Source organism: Quercus lobata, chromosome 10, assembly GCF_001633185.2.
Source record: "Quercus lobata isolate SW786 chromosome 10, ValleyOak3.0 Primary Assembly, whole genome shotgun sequence".
Taxonomy (NCBI): Eukaryota; Viridiplantae; Streptophyta; class Magnoliopsida; order Fagales; family Fagaceae; genus Quercus; species Quercus lobata.
The window spans coordinates 26,811,687-26,832,922 of record NC_044913.1 but is presented as its reverse complement, the minus strand read 5'-3'; the positions used below and the strand labels follow the sequence as shown (position 1 = coordinate 26,832,922).

General features: G+C 36.7%; 2 protein-coding genes across 4 annotated transcripts; one reads left to right on the top strand and one right to left on the bottom strand.

Moving 5' to 3' along the window:
- Positions 1-3,016: 3,016 nt before the first annotated feature.
- LOC115962565 lies at positions 3,017-6,392 on the bottom strand. 3 transcript variants are annotated; one of them, XM_031081423.1, is made up of 7 exons: positions 6,271-6,392; positions 6,107-6,182; positions 5,941-6,017; positions 5,199-5,343; positions 4,126-4,230; positions 3,748-3,972; positions 3,017-3,439 (listed from the first exon to the last, which is right to left on the bottom strand). In XM_031081423.1, exons 1-7 carry the CDS (start codon positions 6,351-6,353, stop codon positions 3,299-3,301), a joined length of 852 nt encoding a protein of 283 aa, XP_030937283.1. In that variant the 5' UTR covers positions 6,354-6,392; the 3' UTR covers positions 3,017-3,298. The 3 variants fall into 3 exon arrangements, with proteins under 3 accessions (XP_030937283.1, XP_030937284.1, XP_030937285.1); XM_031081424.1 differs by having other exon boundaries at positions 3,017-3,429; XM_031081425.1 differs by lacking the exon at positions 4,126-4,230.
- A 10,995-nt stretch (positions 6,393-17,387) lies between these two features.
- Positions 17,388-20,365, top strand: LOC115962995. The gene is made up of 2 exons (XM_031081877.1): positions 17,388-18,753; positions 19,038-20,365. Exons 1-2 carry the CDS (start codon positions 17,561-17,563, stop codon positions 19,864-19,866), a joined length of 2,022 nt encoding a protein of 673 aa, XP_030937737.1. The 5' UTR covers positions 17,388-17,560; the 3' UTR covers positions 19,867-20,365.
- The last annotated feature ends 871 nt before the right edge of the window (positions 20,366-21,236 follow it).

The window sequence follows — 21,236 nt, the reverse complement described above, 5'->3', positions numbered from 1 at the left end:
GGCTAGGTCCCTCTTTAGTCCGAGGAAGACCTTATACTGCCTTATGGACCTAAGGTCATCCATGTCTTTTGGCAACAACAGGGATTACTCCACCGCGTCTGCCACATACCCAGCCATGCCCTACTGGAAGTCTCAGATAGAGGCGTCACTTAGTAGAGAATCCTCATCCAACTTCATGCGTAGGGCCTAAGTTGGGGCTGCAGCTCTTTGGTCGCCCCTTCGCTCTACCTCACTGGCTAACCTCATCTGAAGGCCTCTGGGCTGCTTGGCCCCCTTCTGGGGCTTAACTTCATGGGAAAGGAGGGTTCTCCTTGTCTCTGCCACCTCCTTACCCTTTTCTTCCCTCTTCCTCTTATGGTCAACAAGGTTAGCTCGGAGGGTTTGGGTGGGTGGAGGAGTGGGGAGCTTTGTCTGGGCTGCCTTATCAGGAGCGTCCCTCCCTGGCTAGGACTCCAGGAATTCTTGCAGGGTGGACCTCAGCTTACATTGGATTCCCATATCGTCTGGTGTAGAGGTAGATCCTTGATGGTGGCTGGATTGGGATGGGGAAGGCTGCCCAAGATCACTGGTTGAAGTTTCTGGGGACAAAGTTTGATTAAAAACTTCAAACTCGTCCTCGGAGTCAGACACTTCAACTACCTCTTCTTCTTTTTCTTCTTCTTTCTTTGTGATGGCAAGATTAGAAGAAGTGGCCTCCTCAGTTGTATGTGGTGGTGGCAGGGCTACTTTCAGTACGCCTTCTGGTATCGGATCGGTAGTGAGCATGCCTTCTGGAATGGGACTGGTGATCAGAAAGCTTGGAGCAGTAACACTGATCCGATGTAGTCGAGGATCCCTAGCTTTAATGACACACTTTGACGCTTGGAAGCTCTTGGAAATTGGGATGTAGTCCAAGATCAGATGGGCCGCCCTCAATTGGCCATCTGTATGGACAAACACCTCGACCTTCAAGATTTTATCCAAACTCGGTTGGTTCACGAGATTGAAGTTAGGTGTAGTCGCATTCTTATCTACAAAACCATCAAGAGAAACAAAAAACATCATTAGCAAAAAATCATGCAAATCAAAGGAAGCTTTATGTACAAACACAAACGAAGGAAAAAGAAAACAGGGGATAACTTTAGAATAATCATTCTAGGTCTAAAATCCCACCTGGTTGTCCCCCTCTCGTTGGGCAGGGAAGGCCATCATGCCATTCCCTTGACACGATCAAGAAATCCTTATTCAGGCCTTTGTTGGATTCGGAAAGGCATTGAATGAGCTTAACTTCGGAGTACCTAGATTTCAAGTAATACCCCTGCCCCTTTAAGTGGTGGAGGTTATAGACTCAATTGATATCATGGTGGGTAAGCCCTAAGCCCATCCTTTCATTAAGGGTGTCTACACTCCTTAGAATCTTAAACATGTTTGGGGTACACTGGGTGAGAGCTAACTTATGGGCCCTAAGGTAGTCCCTAGTTACGGTACCCATAAGGATTCTCATCCCTCCTTCTATGAAGGTAATCATTGGGATCACCACTTCTCCCTCTTGCCTTTTCTCATGTCATTCCCCTTCCTTACAGTACCTAAGGGCCACTCTTGGAGGAATCCTATACGGAGCCCTAAAGTCCTCTAAAACCTCCTCGAAGTCTACCAAATGAGCGAATCTATCCATTCCTAAGAAAAGTTTGGAGGAACTAAGAAGATTGAGAGAAGTGAGAAGTGCCAAGGAGGAAAGGACACACAAAAAAAAAAAAAATTATATGGAAAAATAAAGTGAAAAGGTGTGCGAAGACTTACAGGAAAAAGAAAAACTCTCCTTGGACAGGCTCTTGGTATTTGTAGGGGCACGAGTGAGTTGGGTGAGTTTGCAGGTTCAATATATAAGCGCTAAAGTGAAATTAATGCTAAAGTGAGGTGAGTAATTGATTTGGGTGGTATTTATGTCAAAGGAGAGTTACAAACGAGAAAATTCCCGCCCGGGCTCCAGCAAAATTCTCAGCCGTTAGATCCACATCACGTCATAAAGCATAGGGGACAGGATGCCGTAAAAATTTAATGAAGGCGCGTCTCGAATGCAAAAGCATCAAAAGTGTGCCTTGGGCAGTTAAAAAGGCGTCTTCGTAGTTAGAGTGGTATACAATGATCACAAAGCAACTACAGTGACATCGAAATCCTCCTTTCTCCCCGAAGAGCCAGAAAGAAGAATTTCGAGGGGCTATTGTAGAGGTGATAGGCCCAGGAATGCATGTCTACATATATATTGGGCCAAGAGCCTAATTCGAAGACATGAATAGTTCGAGGATGGGTAAACACCTTCCTAAGAACCCGTGTTGGTATGTAAAGAGGTGAGTTTGATCATAACCATCTAAGAAGGATGTCCGAGGAGGAATATTTCCTCGATAGGGGAAAGCCGAGGTCAGAAGGTGTGGTCTAACACCAGGGGCAACGATTTGGACAACTCCACTATTGTGGATAAGTATCCAGAAGGAGCAGAATAGAAGGAGGCCATAAAATATCTTAAGAGAAAGTTGTTACCATCGCATTAAATGCTCTACAGCTAAATTTCTGACTGCATTAATGTGGAAAAGTCCCCTGAACAGTGCTGCATTGGCTACCCTAACGCACAGAAGGCCTGAGAAGGTGTCCAATAGGACAAACACTTAAGTAGTGGCTTGGATGATCAACAAATGGATGACCAAGATCATCTAAAGAGAACTACATAATGGAAGAGACCCTCCATGGAGAAGGGATAGAGAAGTTGAGAGAAAAACAATATAGCAACCAAAAACTGAACTTGTAATCAAATTTGTGAATCAATATATAAGAGCTGATCTCCTCGAACTGTGCTGATGACGATTTTCTGCAGTTTAAACTTGTCTATCTTCATTCTCTTGTCATCAAGATCTACTTCACCTGTTGTCTGATTCACTAAAACCTAGTTTTCCAACCCACTTTCTACAAATTCATTGTTTTGGGATTTTTGAGCCCAAATCCATCCACCTTTTGAGTTAGGGACTCAAATCAGGGCCTTACAATAATAATGATAAATTCTTCCAGTTCCTTAAAACCGTTCACATTACATAGCTAAAGATTTTCCAACCACCTCTTAGCACATATACAAGCTAAAAGTTGAAAGTAAAAGGGGCGAAATATAATGAATTTGAAATCTAATTCTATATTCTAGCAAAATCTATATGTATCTGTATGTCTGTCTAAAATCTGCACAATCGAAAAAATCATAAAACAAAAAACAAAAGAAAAATTTTATGCTACTACAGGGATTCCATAGCTTGGCTCAAAGTTACTGCACTAGAAGTTATTTAGGAGAACCTCCACGCCAGTGACCCCATTCACTCATTCCACATTCTGATAGAAATTTCTGGTAATCTTGCTCAAGCTTGCCATAAGCACGTGGCTCCTCTTCAAAAGAAACTTGAGATTGATCTTCTGAAAGGCTCTACACAATGGTTCCAAATGAGTAAGCATGTTAATATAACAAACTAAAATGATTTCTGTTTAGCGATTCAAAATTTGGTGCTTAAACATGAGAGCACTTGAAATACATGATCTATAGACATAATTATCTTTCATTTGGTTGTAGAAAAAGGGGTAAAAGAAACAAAAAAAATTTCAATGTCACAACCACTAAAAATGCAAAGAGTTGTAAAATTCTGAATCTTCCCCCTCCTGAACTTCATCACTTTTGTCAAGAGTTAAGGTAAGAGAGATGTTGAGAATTACAACCACAATATACCAAGTGCTTACATTGGAATGTGAACTTGACACAGCATCCAAAGTATCTGGTTCCAGTATTTCACTGAGAGCAGATTTCCACCGCATGCTTCTGCACCCATGATGTCGTCCCTCTGATTCATTCACAACTTGATGTCTGAACTTGCCAGCAACTCTAGTGTGCAAGGCAGAAATTATGCATCTGACGCAAAATGCTATGAGAGGAACCAGAACTAGAAAATATCCAGTGGTTTTATCCTGATAATAAAATGTGCAAGCATGTTGTGGTCACTGAGATGCATCAACTTGTTATAGAAAAGTCATTAGAACATAACTAGAGCTGGTATAAACCAACCAAAGGTGACTTAAAATTATAGTATGTAGGCTGCAAATTTTACAAGACATACATACATGTGGTAAACAATAAGAGGATAGCACATTGATATTCCTCTGCCCCAGAAGTCCATGCAAGATATTGAGAGAGCCTAGATGGTTTTCTGGCAATTTAATTTGCAGCTTCAGAAGCCCAAAAAAGTCAAAAATCAGAACTCTTTGAAATCTATACTACCAAGTTAAATAAGGTTTATAAATCAACAATTGAAATGAATAATTTAGACTTCTCCATAGCATTCAATCCATAGCTACTCTAGCATATCAATTATCAAAGATAAGGTTTAGTGCATCACAAGATGCGTTAAGCGTGTGTGTGTGTGTCTATCTAAACCTTCATCTCAAAGCCACATTACCAGAACTGAATAGGCACATTGAGAATTAGGTGTTATGAGCCCCTTTCAGGAGTGGGTAAACAAAAGTGTTTCACAGCTCAGTTTCTTAGAGTTAAATCTACATGGTGCACAGGTGCAGACCTCAAATTGAAGGCTGACTTTGTAAGCATCTGTCAATACCAAACTTATCAGTTGAGATTCATTGCTGAATATCAATCACATTTCAAAATTATATTTTTTTAAATTAAATCATCTTATATGTATTTTTCCTCTTTATATGTATACATATTTGTTACAATATTTTATTTGCACTTCCATGCTAAATTTATAATAAAAGATGATAGCTCATGATGACTATGCATCAGTTCTTGAAGCATGAAGTTAAACACGCTCAAATCTAAATACCTCAAAGTTACATATTTGCAAGCTATACTGTAGCAGACAACTCAAATTTTTCATCACAATATCTCTAAAATTCATGGTCATATTATAATCATACCTAATGCCCACACATAATCACAGTCTTAGTAAATTCAGATAAAGAAATAAAATGTGATAGGAACATAATGTAATTTGGTGTAGCTACATGACACTCAGAAAATTGTAAGCATCCTCCTTTATCAGAGGGACGTGCAAAGGGGAAAGATATGATTGGATAGTATTTTGTGTCAAACAAATAGATGACACAAAACGTCCAAAACTTAGTCAGAGCAATAACCAGTCAGACCAGATTACTAATGATCCTGCAGTCTTGCTCACCATTTGAGTGTCTCCTGAGGCAGAAGGAATGTTAAGGTGCTGCCCTTTGAAAACAAGGTCTATGTCAACGATACTCCTATTAGCAGCAGCGATTGCAGATATTGAGACACTATACTGCATTGAAATCAAAGTTAAAGTCTCACCCCTGCCAATCACATTGTTTAGGTGAAAATTAGGATTACATACTGAACGATATTAATTCTTAAATTTGAAATTACTTTTCAGTTCAAAACTTTGTTTAAACTTCCAAGCTAAAAAGTCATATCTTCCAAAACATTAATTATTTTAACTAAAGTTTCAGACATTCTTTCACAAAATTGGTGGCCAATGTTTAACCAAAAATTGAAACAGATAAATTTTCCATACTTCCTATTCATTACCAATAATTCAAATCATATAATTTGAGATATATGTAAATAACTAAATTAATCAATGACTTCTTCAAAATTTCAAATTATTTGACAAAGCACTCAAATTTGCAGCCCAAGTCTTCGCTTTTGAGCACAATCCAAGTGTGGCGACAGTTCTGAAATCATCTACTTATTTTTACAATTATTCAGAAAGATCCATAACCATAAAACCTACAAACAGAAAGCAATAATTCTGGCCAAAACCCAAGATGGGCATGTCTTAAACGCAGCCAAAAACCCAAATGGAACTGTGAAATGGGCATTGTTTCAAATGGATATAACAATAGTTGAGCAGCAAATAAACGAAAAGTAATTCAAAATCTTTGCCATACTCTTTGACAACATGAACCAAGTAGTGTTTGGTGGGGTGTTGAACCTTTGACATCTCCTGAATCCGAAACCTCCATTTCTGACAGCATAAAAGACACGGCTATGTTTGGTTGACAAGAAAAAAACTGCGGGAGAGAAAAGAAAAGAGAGCAAGAGATTGTACGGTACCTGAGCAATGTATCTAAAATGCTTGTGAAAGGAACTCTTACTGTTTGCCCATGAATTCAAATAGAAGCTTAAATCTCTGCAATAAAAATAGGAAGATGAATATATTTTATTTTTTCCAAAATAAAGGGGGAAAAAAGTGAGGAGAAAGAAAGAGGAGGGAAAACCTGTGAATGTGAGAAGGGAAGTTTGGGTTTGGAAGGAGTTTGGGAAGAAGAAGGTCTCGTCTTTGGCTTAGCTTCACTTCCATCACACAAAACCAAAACTCATACCTTTTTTTCTTTTTTCTTTTTTCTTTTTTCAAGTACAAGGCTACGTGAGTATAACGAATTTTTTTTCTAAATAACAATAAATATTAAAAAATTTAGTTAGTTGTCATGTTGTAAAAGAATGTTGAAAACTAGCATCTCGAGTATCTAAAATTTAAGTTCAAATATAAAACTCGAGTTTTTAAGTCTCGATTTGCATGTGGTGGTAGCTGAGGTGGAGGAAAAGTCCACGTAGAACTCGAGTTTTAAAGACTCGAGTTCCATACAGAGATTTCACACCCTAAAACAGAAACATGAAGAACACCAGAATAGAGAAACACAAACAGAAACACGAGGAACACTCTGGAACACAAAGGAATAACCAACAAATCAAAAGAAACACGAAGGGACAACAAATCTAAACAACAAATCAGAAATCCCAAATCAGAAACGACGGAGGCAGTGGCGGCGAAGCTCTGTTGTGTTCTTCTTTATTGTGTTCTTCCGTCCTAGGAGCGACGAAGGCAGCGGTGGTGAAGCTCCGTTGTGTTCTTCTTCATCCTGTTCTTCCATGGGTTCCTGTTCTTCGTCGTCAGATCACTGCGTTCTTCAGGTCTCTTCGTCTCTGTTCTTGCTGCGTTCTTCAGGTTTTGTGTTTCATCAAGTCCGACAAAAATCGAGCTTGTAAGACTCAGTTTTTTTTTTTTAGAACTCGAGTCTTATAGACTCGAGATCTATGTGGCACTTCAAGCCCAGTCAGCAATTCACAACAACTGCATAGCGAGTTTCTAAAACTCGTTTTTTAATTGGATCTTGAGTTTCTAAAACTCGAGATCCTAGTTTTCTTAAACCTTTCGAACGTTGCCTAACTTACTATATACAACCCCCTCACACCGTTACTTTGCAAATTCCCCCTGAGTTTAACCGTTCCAATTAGCTCAATATGTAAAACTAGACTCATTAAAGCATCCACAGCAGTGGAGCTAAAAATTTAGCTTTTTAGCTCCACCAAAAGTTACTTTATCTATTTTACCTACACACATGCTGCAGCAGTGGATCTATTTTAGCTTTCAACACAATAAAATAATATAGACATCACAATAAAATAATATATCCCCTACAATAAAATAATATATCTACTATAATAAACAACAATCACAACCATCCGCAACCGCTACCGCTGTCACTACCGCAACCACCGCCACCATCGACTCTTCCACCGCCACCGCAATCACTATCGCTGCCAATACCGCTGCCACCGCCGCCGCCACTGACTCTTCCACCGCCGCCAACTCTTCTGCCGCCGCCACATGATAGAATAATATATTCTCTACAATAAACAACAATTACAACCACTACCACCACCATTGTCACTACCACCACCGCCACCACCACCGCAACTGCCACCATCAAAAAAATTATTTTTTTCTCACCAATATAGTAATAACCTATTACTTAAAATTTATTGCAAAAATATTATGGTAACATTTCTTAATTTTAATTTCTTATTATTCTTTATTTTATTTTTCCCATTATTTTCATCCAAATACACGTTTTTTTTCTTTTCTTTTTAACTCTTTGTTTTTCTCCTCCACACACGTATACTCCTCTTTATCTTCACTCTATCTTCACTTGCATTTTTATTTTTCTACTTCAACTTTGTCTTTCTTTCTCTTTCACTCTATCTTCACCGCCGCCCCCACAACAGCCACATCGGAAAACACAAGCCCACTGCCACAAACATAAACCCACTGCCCACAACAGATCGGAAAACACAAACACAAACTCACATCGACGTTGGGCATGAGATAGTAGAGAGAGGGTGGAGCTTGGAGGTTCGACCTTTGAGGAGGAGATCTAGAGAGAGAAAATGCAAGATAGAGACCCACGTCGACGCTGGGCATGAGATAGCAAAGAGAGAGGGGGTGGAGTTGTGGAGAACGCAAAGAGTGGTCGGCACTGGGCTAGGGCTTCGGTCGACGCTGGGCTGGGGCTTCGGTCGGCGTTGGGCAGGGGCTTGGTCGAAGGCAACAAGCAGAAACGAAGTGTGAGGACTGAGTAGAGAGGAGCAACGGACTGAGTAGAGAGGCACAGGCAGCAGAGAGTAGATAAGGGAGAAAAAAAAAATGAGAATGAAAGGGGAAGAAAGAAGAGAAGCCAGAGAGAGAGTGAAAAAGAAAGAAAGAGAAAATATTTTTTTAATGGAGGGGGAGAGAGAAATTCAATAAAATAATTTTTTTTTTTAGCTCTCATGAACAGTGCACATCTTTTTATAGATGTGCACTGTAGCAATGGAGCTAAAAATTATAGATTTAGCTCCACTGCTATGAGTATGATTTTGGGGTTTGAGGAGCCAAAATATGGCAATATAGCAATATAGTACCACAAAAACATGCACAAAAATGTGAATTTTTTTATTTTTTATTTTTTATTTTAGGTTTAGTGAAATAATTTTTAAAGGTGAGATGATCCTCTTTTTTATTTTTTATTTTAAATTTAGTGAAATAATGTTTAAAAGTGAGATAGAGATAATATTCCAATTTTTATGATATTTTTGAAAGTTGATAAACGTTTAAAAACTTAAAACTTAGGAACATTTTAAAAAGTTGTAAATAACTCACCGGTTTGTATTTTTAAATTTAAAATTATTTTACTAAACAATAGGGTTATTTTTTAGAGTTTAAGAATTTGTGTGGGATATTTTAGTAGAAAAAATGATGAAACACAAACAGCAATTCTTATTACTAATAGTATAGATAGATACTCAAACCTGCTTTTCTTATAAATATATAAAAAAATTTAAATAGATAAAAAAAAAGGTCAAAACTTTTTTTTTGTTTGGTGCTTCCAAGCATCTATCAACATTTTTTTTTTGGTTGATATAAGGAAGTCTTTGCAGAAAATATTTCACTTCATGTTTATGTGATACCATAAAAATCCTATCGATCAAGACTATGTGATGGAGGGAAGTTTGGACCCTCTAGTTTAGGGCAAGTCCTTTAAGTCTATTAAGCCTACCACTCCCACTCTAGTTTCCCCAAAGAGACATCAACTTTAAATTAACAAATTGATTGAGGACTTAGAACTTCAAACCACATCTTTCCTCAACAATGAACAAACTTTGGATAAATTGCTTTTTTTTTGGGGGGGGGGGGGGGAGGGATAAATTGCTTGTTAAACCTAGAGTTTTTGGATATATACCACTGTCAGTTTCTTTAAGGTCTCCTCTCCTCTCCCCTTCCTATGTGCGTGTGTTAAAAATACTTAATTTTCTAAAAAAGAGGGGGGGGGGGGTTGGCAAACTGTAAGCAAAGACACCAACAATTATTTACGTTTTTACATATACTACACTACTAATTTTAATATACTTATTGTAATAAAGTTTCATATATTTTTGGTAACTAAGTTTCACTTAACCTACACCCCATATTTGGTATTGTGTAAGTAGCATAGAACATTCACATCAAGTTCAATACAGTTTTAGTCAAATTTGGATTAAAAATCTCACATTTCCTACTTTACTATTTACAATCTACTACATCAACTTCAATAATCTATCACTAATCTAATTAAATATTATTTTTTCTGCTTTCCAACTACTTTTTGTTGTTCACCCATCCATCCCTATTTCAACATTTTTTGAAACTTTTCATATTAACCAAACACAACCATATCAAACCTAATCATATCAAACTAACCAAATCCAACATCACACATCAAACCCAAACATGCCCAATTTAGGAAATAATAAATAAACCCAACTAGACCCACACAATGATGGACCACCAATCCTCAACCCAACCACTGTCATTCACCACCCATCATGACCTAACCATCGTCCTCCATCTAGCTTTGAAACAACGATGTATGGTGTGAGCTCAGGTTTTTTGTTTCTTAGCTGAAAATGGAAACTAGATCTAAAACCAATTCATTGTCGAAGTCTGAGATGGTGCAAACTTGAGCTTCATAGAGAGAACCTTTTGTTATAGTGTGAAAAAGAAAGAGTGAAGAACGAGTGTAACAAGTGTATAAAACGAGATACTCACAGCATATGAGTCCCACTAGTGTATGGAGGCCCAAATGATGCAGGAGACTCATTGCATATAGCTACTACACAATATACTTTTTTAGAAGAGTAGTGTTTATCACACGTACTCTAATCCATACAATTTTGCACACTATCCTAAAATAACAGAACTTATGACTTGAAGTGCGATTTCAAAGTGAATCAAATTGTGTGCAACAACATTTTTCCAAACTAAGGGCTTTTAGTGCTCTAGACAATTGGAACGAGTGGAGAGGTTTTTGAGATAATTTGAGGTTTTCTAGATAATCTAATTAAGTAATTCAACCACTTTCGAATCCAGGTGAATTGCTAGGAAAGGCTAGGGCAAACTTAATTGCAGCCGTTTTTGTATAAACGTTAGCATGTAACATAAGTACGTAATTGAACAACACTCTTTCAAGTTTCAATCATCATTGTTGATTACCAAGCCAAAGATAAACAACTTAGTGCATTAGCATTAGGGAATGCAAATGCCAAATGTAAGGAGAATTTGGCATTTGCAACCCCAAAGTGCTCTGCATTAGAGAATTGTAAAGCCAAGTATTGCAAATTTTTTTACAATACTGCTACAGTGCAATTCTAAAGGTAGAATTGCACTGTAGCAGTATTGTAAAAAAAAAAAAAAAAATGTATCTCTGACTCTCTCATCTCTCATCTCTGTCTCTCATTTCAGTCCTCTCTCCCTCACTCCCACTCTATCTCTCCGTCTCCCACTTCCTGTTTCTCCCCATCAAACCCCATCAAACTCCACTCCCACACCCACACCTTCCCCCCGCCACCGCCCCAATTACATCCCCAATCGCATCTTTGACTCCAACTACGTTTGCATCTTCGACACCACTCTCCGCGATGGCAAGCAATCCCTGGTGCCTCTCTAACCTCCAAGGAAATACTCAACATAGCTCGCCAAGCTCGGCGTCGACATAATCGAGGCTAGCTTCCCCGCCGTCTCCAACGACAATTTCGAGGCCGTAAAGACCATTGCCAAGGAGGTTGGCAATGCTGTCGATGCCGATAGGTACCTTTCGGTCATCTGTGGCCTCTCTCTGTGATTTGTAATGGGGTCCGGTGGTGTGGGTGTGGGGTTTTGATTTGTGGGAGTGGGTTTTGGGTCGTGGTGGTGCAACGGTGGCATGGGGCCGTGGTTGTGGCTAGGTATTGATCTTGCGTGGGGCCATGGTTATGGAGACATTGCCGGTGGAGGCATAGAGATCAGCTTCTGATGGGTTTTGATGGGGGTTCTAAATGAATCTTCTTTGATTTTTTGTGGGTTTCTTTGCATCGTGGTGGTGGGTGTGTTGTTGCCGTGGTGGTGTCTCTGGTTGTGGTGGCAAAGGTGGGTTTCATGGTGGCAGATATGGGTTTCATTTGTTTGGATTTTTGCCATGGGGTGGTGGCGTGGCCATGGGTTTCGGTTTGGGTACATTCTTTGTGGTGGTGGTGGTAGCAAGTGGTTGCAAATTTGGGTTTTTGTTTTTATTTGGGTTTTGATTTATATTATTTTATTATGTAGATATATTATTTTAATGAGTAGAATAAAAAAATAAAAGTTTGGGATGTTAAAGGTATTGTAAAATGGTATGATATAAGTGATAAAGTGGCTTTTTGAGATGGTAAAATAAAGTAAAGTAGCATTTCTTGATACTAATGCTCTTACTGTTGCCAACTTTCAAAAGAAAAATATAATAATAACAAGATTTACGTTACAATATTCCTCCACTAGATTTGCTTGAAATATTATCATAAGATGTTGAATTTGGTTTTTTTTTTATTTTTTTATTTTTTATTTATTTTTTTATTGTGGAGAGAGTGAATTATTAATTTATATATATATAAATATATATATATATATATATATATTTTTTTTAAAAAAAAAAAACCTAACATGTGTATTGGAACAATGGTACAACCTTTTTTTTTTTTTTTTTGAGAAAGTTTCAACCTATGGCGTCCACTCCTGATGATTGTTCTTTATCATCAGACCAAGACACCAATCAGTTTTTGGTGTAAGCGGGGATTGAACCTCAGATTTCTTATACAACCATTAGAGACTTTACCAATTAAGCTAACTGGAACCCACATGGTACAACCTTTATATAATAAATAAATAAGGAATTAGCACCAATTTTACGAATTAATGGACACAAACTCAGAGATATAGAATGGCCGATTCAATCTAAATCAAAATTAAAAAAAAAAAAAAAAAATCCAAGAACAGAATATATCAATCACTAAAACTCTTAGCAATGTAATGTTTTTAATATGATGTTTATTGTAATTATTATATTTTTTACCATATTCCTCTCCCATATTGGCTCTCTTGGGTTCTGTTTTTTAATTACAAACTCCTCGTATCTGCAAGGAAGTGGAAGCAAAGGACAAAGCTTTCAAAGTGAGAGTTGCTTTCGTAAATAGCGACTTTGAAATAGCACGAGTGCCAATGGATCTTCTTCATGTGATAGTCGAATTCCCGTAAAGTTCACATGCATGCATATACGCTTTAATTAAGAATCTATTCTTTTTTATTTTATAACTTCACAGACAACATTAACAATTCAACTAGAAAACATGAAAGTCATACATACAGTACTATTTTATAAACACGTTCAATCCTGTCAAAGTACATACAATACATTGATCACTTTGAATATTTGTAATTTTTTTTTTTTTTGGGTTAAATTTCCTTTAGAGACGACTAGTTATAAAAATAAAATAATGAAAAACTATAAATATATCGTAATTTTTTGTGATGTGTGGATAGTGTGGGATGGGAGGAGAGATTCCAATCAGAGATTTGATGCACCACAAAATATACGAATATATATTATCATGATTATGTAATGTAAAAAGACCATTTATTTTATTGGTAGTTGCTATATTAATTAGAAATTTCTGAATTTGTATTCTCAAAATAAAAAATAAAATAAAAATTTCTGAATTTGGCCTTAATCCCTCCAATATTACTATAAAATTTTGTTTGAAAAAGTGAAAAATCCATTAAAATTGAAGAAAATACTGGTTTAAATTGAAACTTTTAAAACTAGAAAGTTTTTAAACCAATCTTTTAAAATTTAAAATATGAGGTTCAAAATGTAATTTTTCTTTTTTTCTTTTTAAATTATCAATTTACATATATATTAGTATTATCTATACTACTAATAATAGGATTCTCCTATCTGAATTTCATCATTTTTCATACTAAAATATCCTCACACAAATTCTTAAACTCTCTAAAATACCCTTATATTTTAGTTAAATATTTTTGTTATTTATAAGGGATTTTTTTTTTCTTTTTTTTTGTTATTTATACTGAAAGTTGAAGCCGTGTTTAAAGAAACGCAGCTCCAAACATGTAGAAGCTGCGTTTTAAACGCAGCTCTAGACTTGTAAAGCATTTTTGATGCTGCGTTTTTTAAACGCAGCTCAACCAATAATTTAAAAAAAAAAAAAAAATCCCGGACTGGACTGAAGCCGCGTTTTTTAAAAACGCGGCTTCAGTCCTAGGTAGCTAAACACGGCTTGACCTGTTAAAAACACGGCTCCACCCCTGGTCTATAGCCACGTTTAATAAACGCGACTATAGGACCAGGGGTGGAGCCGCGTTTTTGGAAAATGCGGCTCCAGCCTTTCCTTTGAGCCACGTTCATCAAAAACGCAGCTCAAAGGAAAAGCTGTAGCCGCATTTTCCAAAAACGCGGCTACAAAACGCGGCTTCAGACCGGTTTTTTTGTAGTGAATATTTTTAAATTTAAAAATACAAACAGATTAAAAGAGTAATTTATTATTTTTAAAAAAGTTCATAAGTTTTAGGTTTTTTCTTTTCTCTTCTCTATTTTGAATTACCACTTTTATTTTAAATTCAAATTTTCAACATTTTTTGAGTTTATCACATACATAACAATTAAAAACTTAACAAACTGCAATTAATGGGAAAAATAAGCCATATTTACTAATTTTCAAAATCCTTAATTTTAGATAAACTTCTTCTCTCCCACGTACCCACGTTCACCACTTTCGAATCTCACGTTAAGGCTTCATGTTTTCTTTATCTTTATCTTTTTTTGAAAAAAAAAAAAATCCAATCATCTTTTAACCGAGTGTTTCTTTTTAATTTTTTTAATACTCAATCCTTATCCCATATTATCATGCTGTTAAAAAACTACTCATCCTCTTATCCATCATCATCTAAATTGTTCTTCCCATAACTTGCCACTAATCTATACTATTAATAATTAACAGGATTTCATGTTTGAGTTTCATTATTTGCGTACTAAAATATTCTCACATAAATTCTTCAACTCTCTCAAATACCCATATCTTTTAGTTAAATAATTTTAAATTAAACACAAACCAGTTAGAAGAGTAATTTACTATTTTTTTTTTTAAAGTTCCTAAGTTTTAGGCTTTTCCTTTCTCTTCTCCAATCTGAATTACCACCTTGGGGGGCGAAAGGTAGAACAATTAAACAAGACTCATTTTTTAATTAAGCTACAGTTCACTCGCACAATTAATTTATAGAGGTGGGATGCAAGGTCAATCCCGTAATACCCGTTGTGTAAGATGAAACAAATATCAGAGATAAATTGTCTACAAAGTGGAAATGTTCAACTAGAGCTTGTAAAAAAAAAGGCTAAGTGTTAGTCCTCGAGTTCAGTCCGAGGATGAAGATACAATTGAATGGTTTTTCTCTCTCTTTCTCTTTCTTTTCTCCCCTTTCCTTTTTTCCTCCTTTTTCTTCAATTTAGGTGCTTCTTGGCTTTATATAACTTAGCCAAGATGCATTCGGACCTTACATTTGGAAGGCAATGATCAAACTATTTTGATACTTGTCCCATCAAGACTAATTGCTAGAAAGTTTTTACACTTGAGTATCAACTGTGGCAACATTATTCACAGTCATTTCCCCATTAATGCAACAAGCTAAGTGGTTGTGGTGCATTTAAAGTAGAGGGGATGGCCATCTTGTACTTCCTTTCCCTTCTCTTCTTGGTTTAGCACCAAATTTCCCTTCTTCCCCTTCAGGCTGCCCCATGCACCCTCTGACTCTATCCCTCGACCATCCGAGGTTAGGCAAGTGTCCTCGGCATCCTCATCAAATATGGTTAGGTAGCCCAGGTGCGAATTAAGTGCATACCTTCCAAGAATAATTTGCCTATGTCTCCCGAGGTCACCACCATATGAATTGGGCTTGCCATCTAGATCCTTGTCCCCCCACAACCACTTTTTATGTTAAATTAAATTCTCAAACTTTTATCAACACTCATGTAGAGAAAGATCCTAAAAATTAGGACACTATCTCTATTTTCACTTTTAACATTATTCCACGTTACCTTACCTCTTTCTTAAATTTAAAAAAAAAAAAAAAAAAAGGAGATAGATCAAGAGTTTCATTTTCAATGCCTCTACATGAGAGTTGGAAAAAAAAAAATCAAGAGTTTCATTTTCATTATATTGTTATAAAAACCGTACCAAACCATCAATTAAACCATGAACCAAAGCATTATCCAGAATGGTTTGATATAAAATACCAAATATGCAATGACTCATTATCAAACCAGGTAAACTAACAGATTGCATGGTTTAATTTTTTCAACCCGTGCATAAAACCAAAAATTACCGTGTATTTACTAAACTAATGAAAATTGAAAAGATAATTTGATAAAGACATAAAGTGATAAAGATTAAAAACTAAAATACTAAAGAGATAAAGTAAGAGCTGTGCCATGATATGAGCGTTGAGATTAATGACATTAAGAGATAGTGATAAGACCAAAAAGAGGTAAAGAGATAGTGATAAAATTATAGATAATGCAGGTGATAAAGTGACGAACTAAAAAAAAAAAAAAAAAAAATGGAAGAACTTCTACACTAAAAGAGTCAAAATTTGTTAGACTAAAAAGTTAGAAAGCAATCCTACGGCCTACTCCAACATCTCACAAATGTGTAATTTTAGGGTTTAATGATTAAGCTAAAAATTTATTTTGAATTTCTATGAGATATGTTGTTTTAAGACTTTTGAACTATATAACTTGGTTATTGGATGATTTATGTGAATGGTGTGTTTATTTATTTTTATTTTTATTCTCTAACTTTCATATGATGTAATTTTTTATTGTTATAATTTATTAATTTACCTAGATGGAGTATATTTATTTTATTTTAATTGCTTTTTATAATTATAAAATATATTATTTAATTAATTAATAAACCTACCATTCAACCAATGAATCACTGGTTGAACCAATTCTTTAGCCGGGTCAACCTCCAATACAGTTTTTATAACTATTTCAAATAGTTTCTTTCATTCATATCAACCACTAATTTACGTACAAATAACTAATTAGAAGAAGAAAAAAAACTCATGTAGAGAAAAATCCTAAGAATTAGGACACCATCTCTATCTCAATTTTAAACATTAGAATACTAAACTCAAAATAAAAAATGAAAAAGAGTTTCATCACACGTGCAAAGCACGTGTGATGAGGCTAGTTTTTTTGTATGTGTTCTTTTATGAAAATATTGTACCAATCACCTTCATTTGCACGTGTGATGAGGCTAATTTTTTTTGTATGTGTTCTTTTATGAAAATATTGTACCAATCACCTTCATTATTGAGAAAGCAAACCTTCAACTACCCTATAACCTGTTTCCTCACAAGCCTCTATGTCAAAAGGGGTGCATGCGTGGATGGGGCCAATGGACATGAATAATCTCCTTTAGATTCATAATCCCTCTACTTTTTTCCAATTTCATGGTGAATTTTTTTTTTCCCCTTAGGAATATGAAGACAAAGTGTCGCTTCATTTCACATTCTAAATAACGTGAGACTATATATCTTTAAATTTATAAATTTAATCCAAAATCATGAAATGGATAATAAGATCCTTTTTTTCCAAGCAAGATCCTTTTCCTAGTTCAATACTCAAAGGTGTTGTAATGGATAGAAACAAAACGGTATGTTTCAAGTTAGCAAAGATTCAAAGCCTAATTCACTGCTCTTTTGTTTTTCTTTTTCTTTTTCTCACTTCAAAAGTCAAAAGATTAATCAAAGTTGAAGTATAACCTAAGATAAGAGCATCAACTTTCATTAACACCAACTCTTCTTTGTCCACCAATAGCACAAACCTCAACCCCACCACAACAATGGATCCCCCACCTCTTCCGCCTCTCCCCACCACCATCACCACAGCCCCCACTTCCAATGCCAATGCCAATGCCACCGCAATCCAACTCAACTACCCTGACTCCGTAGACTCCTCTCCCCGGTCCCGTGGCAATGCCGAAACATGGGTTGATGAGCATCTACCCCCTCTCCCAAATGCCAAGCTCCGCTTCATGTGCAGCTATGGTGGCCACATCATCCCCCGTCCCCATGACAAGTCCCTCTGCTATATCGGCGGTGAGACTCGTATCGTGGTTGTCGACCGCCATTCCTCCCTCTCTGACCTCTGCTCCCGCCTCTCCCGTACCCTCCTTGATGGTCGTCCCTTCACTCTCAAGTACCAGCTCCCAAACGAAGAACTTGACTCACTCATTTCTGTCACCACTGATGAAGATCTTGACAACATGATCGAAGAGTATGACCGTACAACCTCTGTCTCTCCTTTAAAACCCTCACGTCTGCGTTTGTTTCTCTTCTTCTCAAAGCCTGAGACTGTTGCTTCCATGGGGTCACTCCTCAACGATGCTAAGTCCGAGACATGGTTTGTTGATGCACTAAACAATGCTGGGATACTCCCTAGAGGTCTATCTGATTCAGCTACCATGGACTGTGTTTTACATCTTGATGGGGTTCGAGGTAGTGACTCTTGCAATGATGTGGAGGCTGAGGCTGAGGCTGAGGCTGAGATTTATACTAATACTAACAATAATAAGCAGGTGAAGAGTAATGTTCATGATTTGCACTCCATGCCTGACTCATCTATGGTGGAGAATACTTCATCATATGGATCGACTTCTTCGTCTCCTTCAATGTCTAACTTGCCTCCTATTCGTGTTCGTGTTGAGGATCAGAAGGTTGGGATGGAGGAACAGTTTGCACAGGTTACTTTTGCGCCAAGTGGGTTGAAGCAAGATGATGGGTTTGGCCTTTTGAATGCTCCTGTTCCTCCACTTCCTACAGCTGTGGCTGCTGCAAGTACTACTGTGGCCTCAACTGCAGCTATTCATCCTATGGTTGTTCGTAATGAGACTGTCAATCGGGTTTCCTCCGATGATGAAAAATCAGATCATGGGGTGCCAGTTGGGTTTCGAAAGCCTCCATTGCCGCTGCAGACAGCGCATTTGAAGGCTGGTATTGGAGGTTATAGTTTGCCTTCACCAGATTCGGTAGCCAGGTATTGTCTATTACAATTTCTATTAACTTTTTCCCTGGATTTTGTTTAGTTCTTGTATTGATCCATGTATTTCAATGATAGTCAATATGGGAACAAACAAATGTATTGGGATTACTTAAAACTTTATGTTTGGTTCACTGTGGAGTTTATTTATTTGATGTTGAGGGCTAAATCATAATTTTCATTCAAACATAGGGGAGATTGGAAATTAACCAATTCCTTATTACTCTTGAAAATAATTATCTAATTTTGAAATGGTTATTTTGATTTTTTTGACTATCCAGTGATGGTAGCATTTCATCTGCAAGCTCCGTCTCAATACCTGTGTACTATCAAGACCAAGTTCATGTTGTCCCTAGAGACAACAGAGGTCCTAATAGCCCAGATACAAAAAGTGACATTCCAGATTCAAGTTCTCAAACCCAACTGCAACATATTCAGGATCCTGGCTACATATCCCAATTGGATCAGCAGCAGCAGCAACAACAATTTGTTCATGCTAGCAGCACGCATTATATGCCTCACCCTGCCACAAGTCCAGTGCCAATGTCATCATACTATCCAGTGTACGCTTCGCCATCACAGCAGCAACTTCATCATCCAATCGATCAGCAATATCAAATGTATGTAATGTCCGTTTCGCAGGCACAACCATACAGCATGTCTATGCAATCTAACATGGCTGACACTAGCCGCCCACTGACGCCTCCAAATCCGGCAGCTTACAAGGATGCAATTCCACCCATCTACCCTACAAAGACATCTACAACTGCTAAGCCAGAAATGGCTGCGAGTGGATACAGAACAATAGTGACACCAAATCAGCAATTGGTTCAAGTCCCATGTAACCAATTTCAGCAACAATATGTGGGGTATCCTCAGATGCACCATCCATCTCAGTCCATAGCTGTTGCTTCATCTGCTAATCCTAATTATGGTTTCGAATACACCAATCCTCCAAATGACCATGTGTATTACACTCATCAAGCTGCGCCATTACCTCCTCAATACAAAACCATGACAGCAGCAGCAGCAGCTATAGCATTATCAGATGCTTCAAAACAGCTGCCAACAGACTCACGGCAGCAGAACAGAATGTCACAACCACTATAATTCAATTAGGCAAATACAAACAATTTTGAGTGTGGTGGATTTTGGGTTGGACTTTGGTTTCCTTCTTTCATTCAAGGGTACAAATATACCTGCTGTTTCTCATATGTGATGGATAACAAGGGACTGAGTCATCTTCATTTTGCTGTGCTGCCATTTCCATGGAAAAATTTAAAATTGATGGTGATTGAAGCATCAGATCATAAGGTAAAAATCTGCTTTATATTAGTTTGTTCAATCTATGTATCTCAATAAGTTATATTGAACTAATACAGTGAGGGGCTGGCTTTAATTGAAGTTGATAAGGTGCTTGTTAATTTTATCGTTTTGAGATTGTATTTTGTTTTTAATAAGAAATTGGGTAAACGAATAAGGATGAGATAAGTAGTTAGATTAGTCTTTGAATAAATCTTATTTACTTGTAATTTTCTTTTGAATTTGAATATTATGCTTATCTTGTAATGCCAGCTAATGTTGAATGAGAATGCAAGCCGAAGAAATCTTATTATTAAGTGAAAATTCACTTTTTAGTTTGAGGTCAGGACTCATCAAACTTGTAGGGCTTGGTTCTCATAAAGCAACAAATAAAAATTGTTGGCATAAAATATGGGTTTTTGCATTGATATGAGAGTACATTGATAGCATTTGCAAAAGAGATTAAATTCTATAAAGATGTGATGTAAAACTCATGTTTTATCTCTCCAATTCCAACATGCCACATCATCTTATCACATATATAAGAATAAGTACAACCACACCCAATTAATTATAATGCCATATTATAAATCTAACCAAATTGAGAGTTTATTGACATGTTATTAGATATGGTAAGATGTATTAAATTTTAAGTAAAATGTTTATACGGCAATCATTTATTGGATAGTATAAAATATGGGTTTTACACCCAATTCTTACCAAACTTGAACTCATATAGAGGTTCAAGAAAAAAGAAGCAAAGGGGTAAAGGCTGAAGCTGAAGAAGAAAGAAGAAATACTGTGTACAGCCCAAAGCTACAGATCGTTTTTGTATATTAGTAAATAAACTACTTGTCGTTTTGTACAGAGTTAATAGAATTAGTTAGCTGGTAGTTTAGACAGGTGTTAGCTTCCTATTGGTTGATATTTTTGGTTGTTAGTTTGTTAGACTTTACCCGTGCCTCTGTTCTTCCTATATAAGACCCAGAGGGTACTATTTATCTGTACACGAATTCATTCAGATACAAACTCTCTCTTTTTTACTCTCTCAGTTCCTCCATTGTTGAAGTTTGTGTGCATGAATTCTAACATGAGGAGAGAGAAAAGTTTAATAAAATATGAATAAATATTTTTAGCAAATATTTATGATAGTGCTCTAGCAAATGTCAAAATTATTT

Coding starts and splice junctions, on each gene's coding strand:
- LOC115962565 (XM_031081423.1), bottom strand. CDS start 6,353: ATGGAAGTGAAGCTAAGCCAAAGACGAGACCTTCTTCTTCCCAAACTC. Junction 6,183..6,270: donor TTCCCTTCTCACATTCACAG/GTTTTCCCTCCT, acceptor TTTTTATTGCAG/AGATTTAAGCTTCTATTTGA. Junction 6,018..6,106: donor ATTTTAGATACATTGCTCAG/GTACCGTACAAT, acceptor TTATGCTGTCAG/AAATGGAGGTTTCGGATTCA.
- LOC115962995 (XM_031081877.1), top strand. CDS start 17,561: ATGGATCCCCCACCTCTTCCGCCTCTCCCCACCACCATCACCACAGCC. Junction 18,754..19,037: donor TCACCAGATTCGGTAGCCAG/GTATTGTCTATT, acceptor TTGACTATCCAG/TGATGGTAGCATTTCATCTG.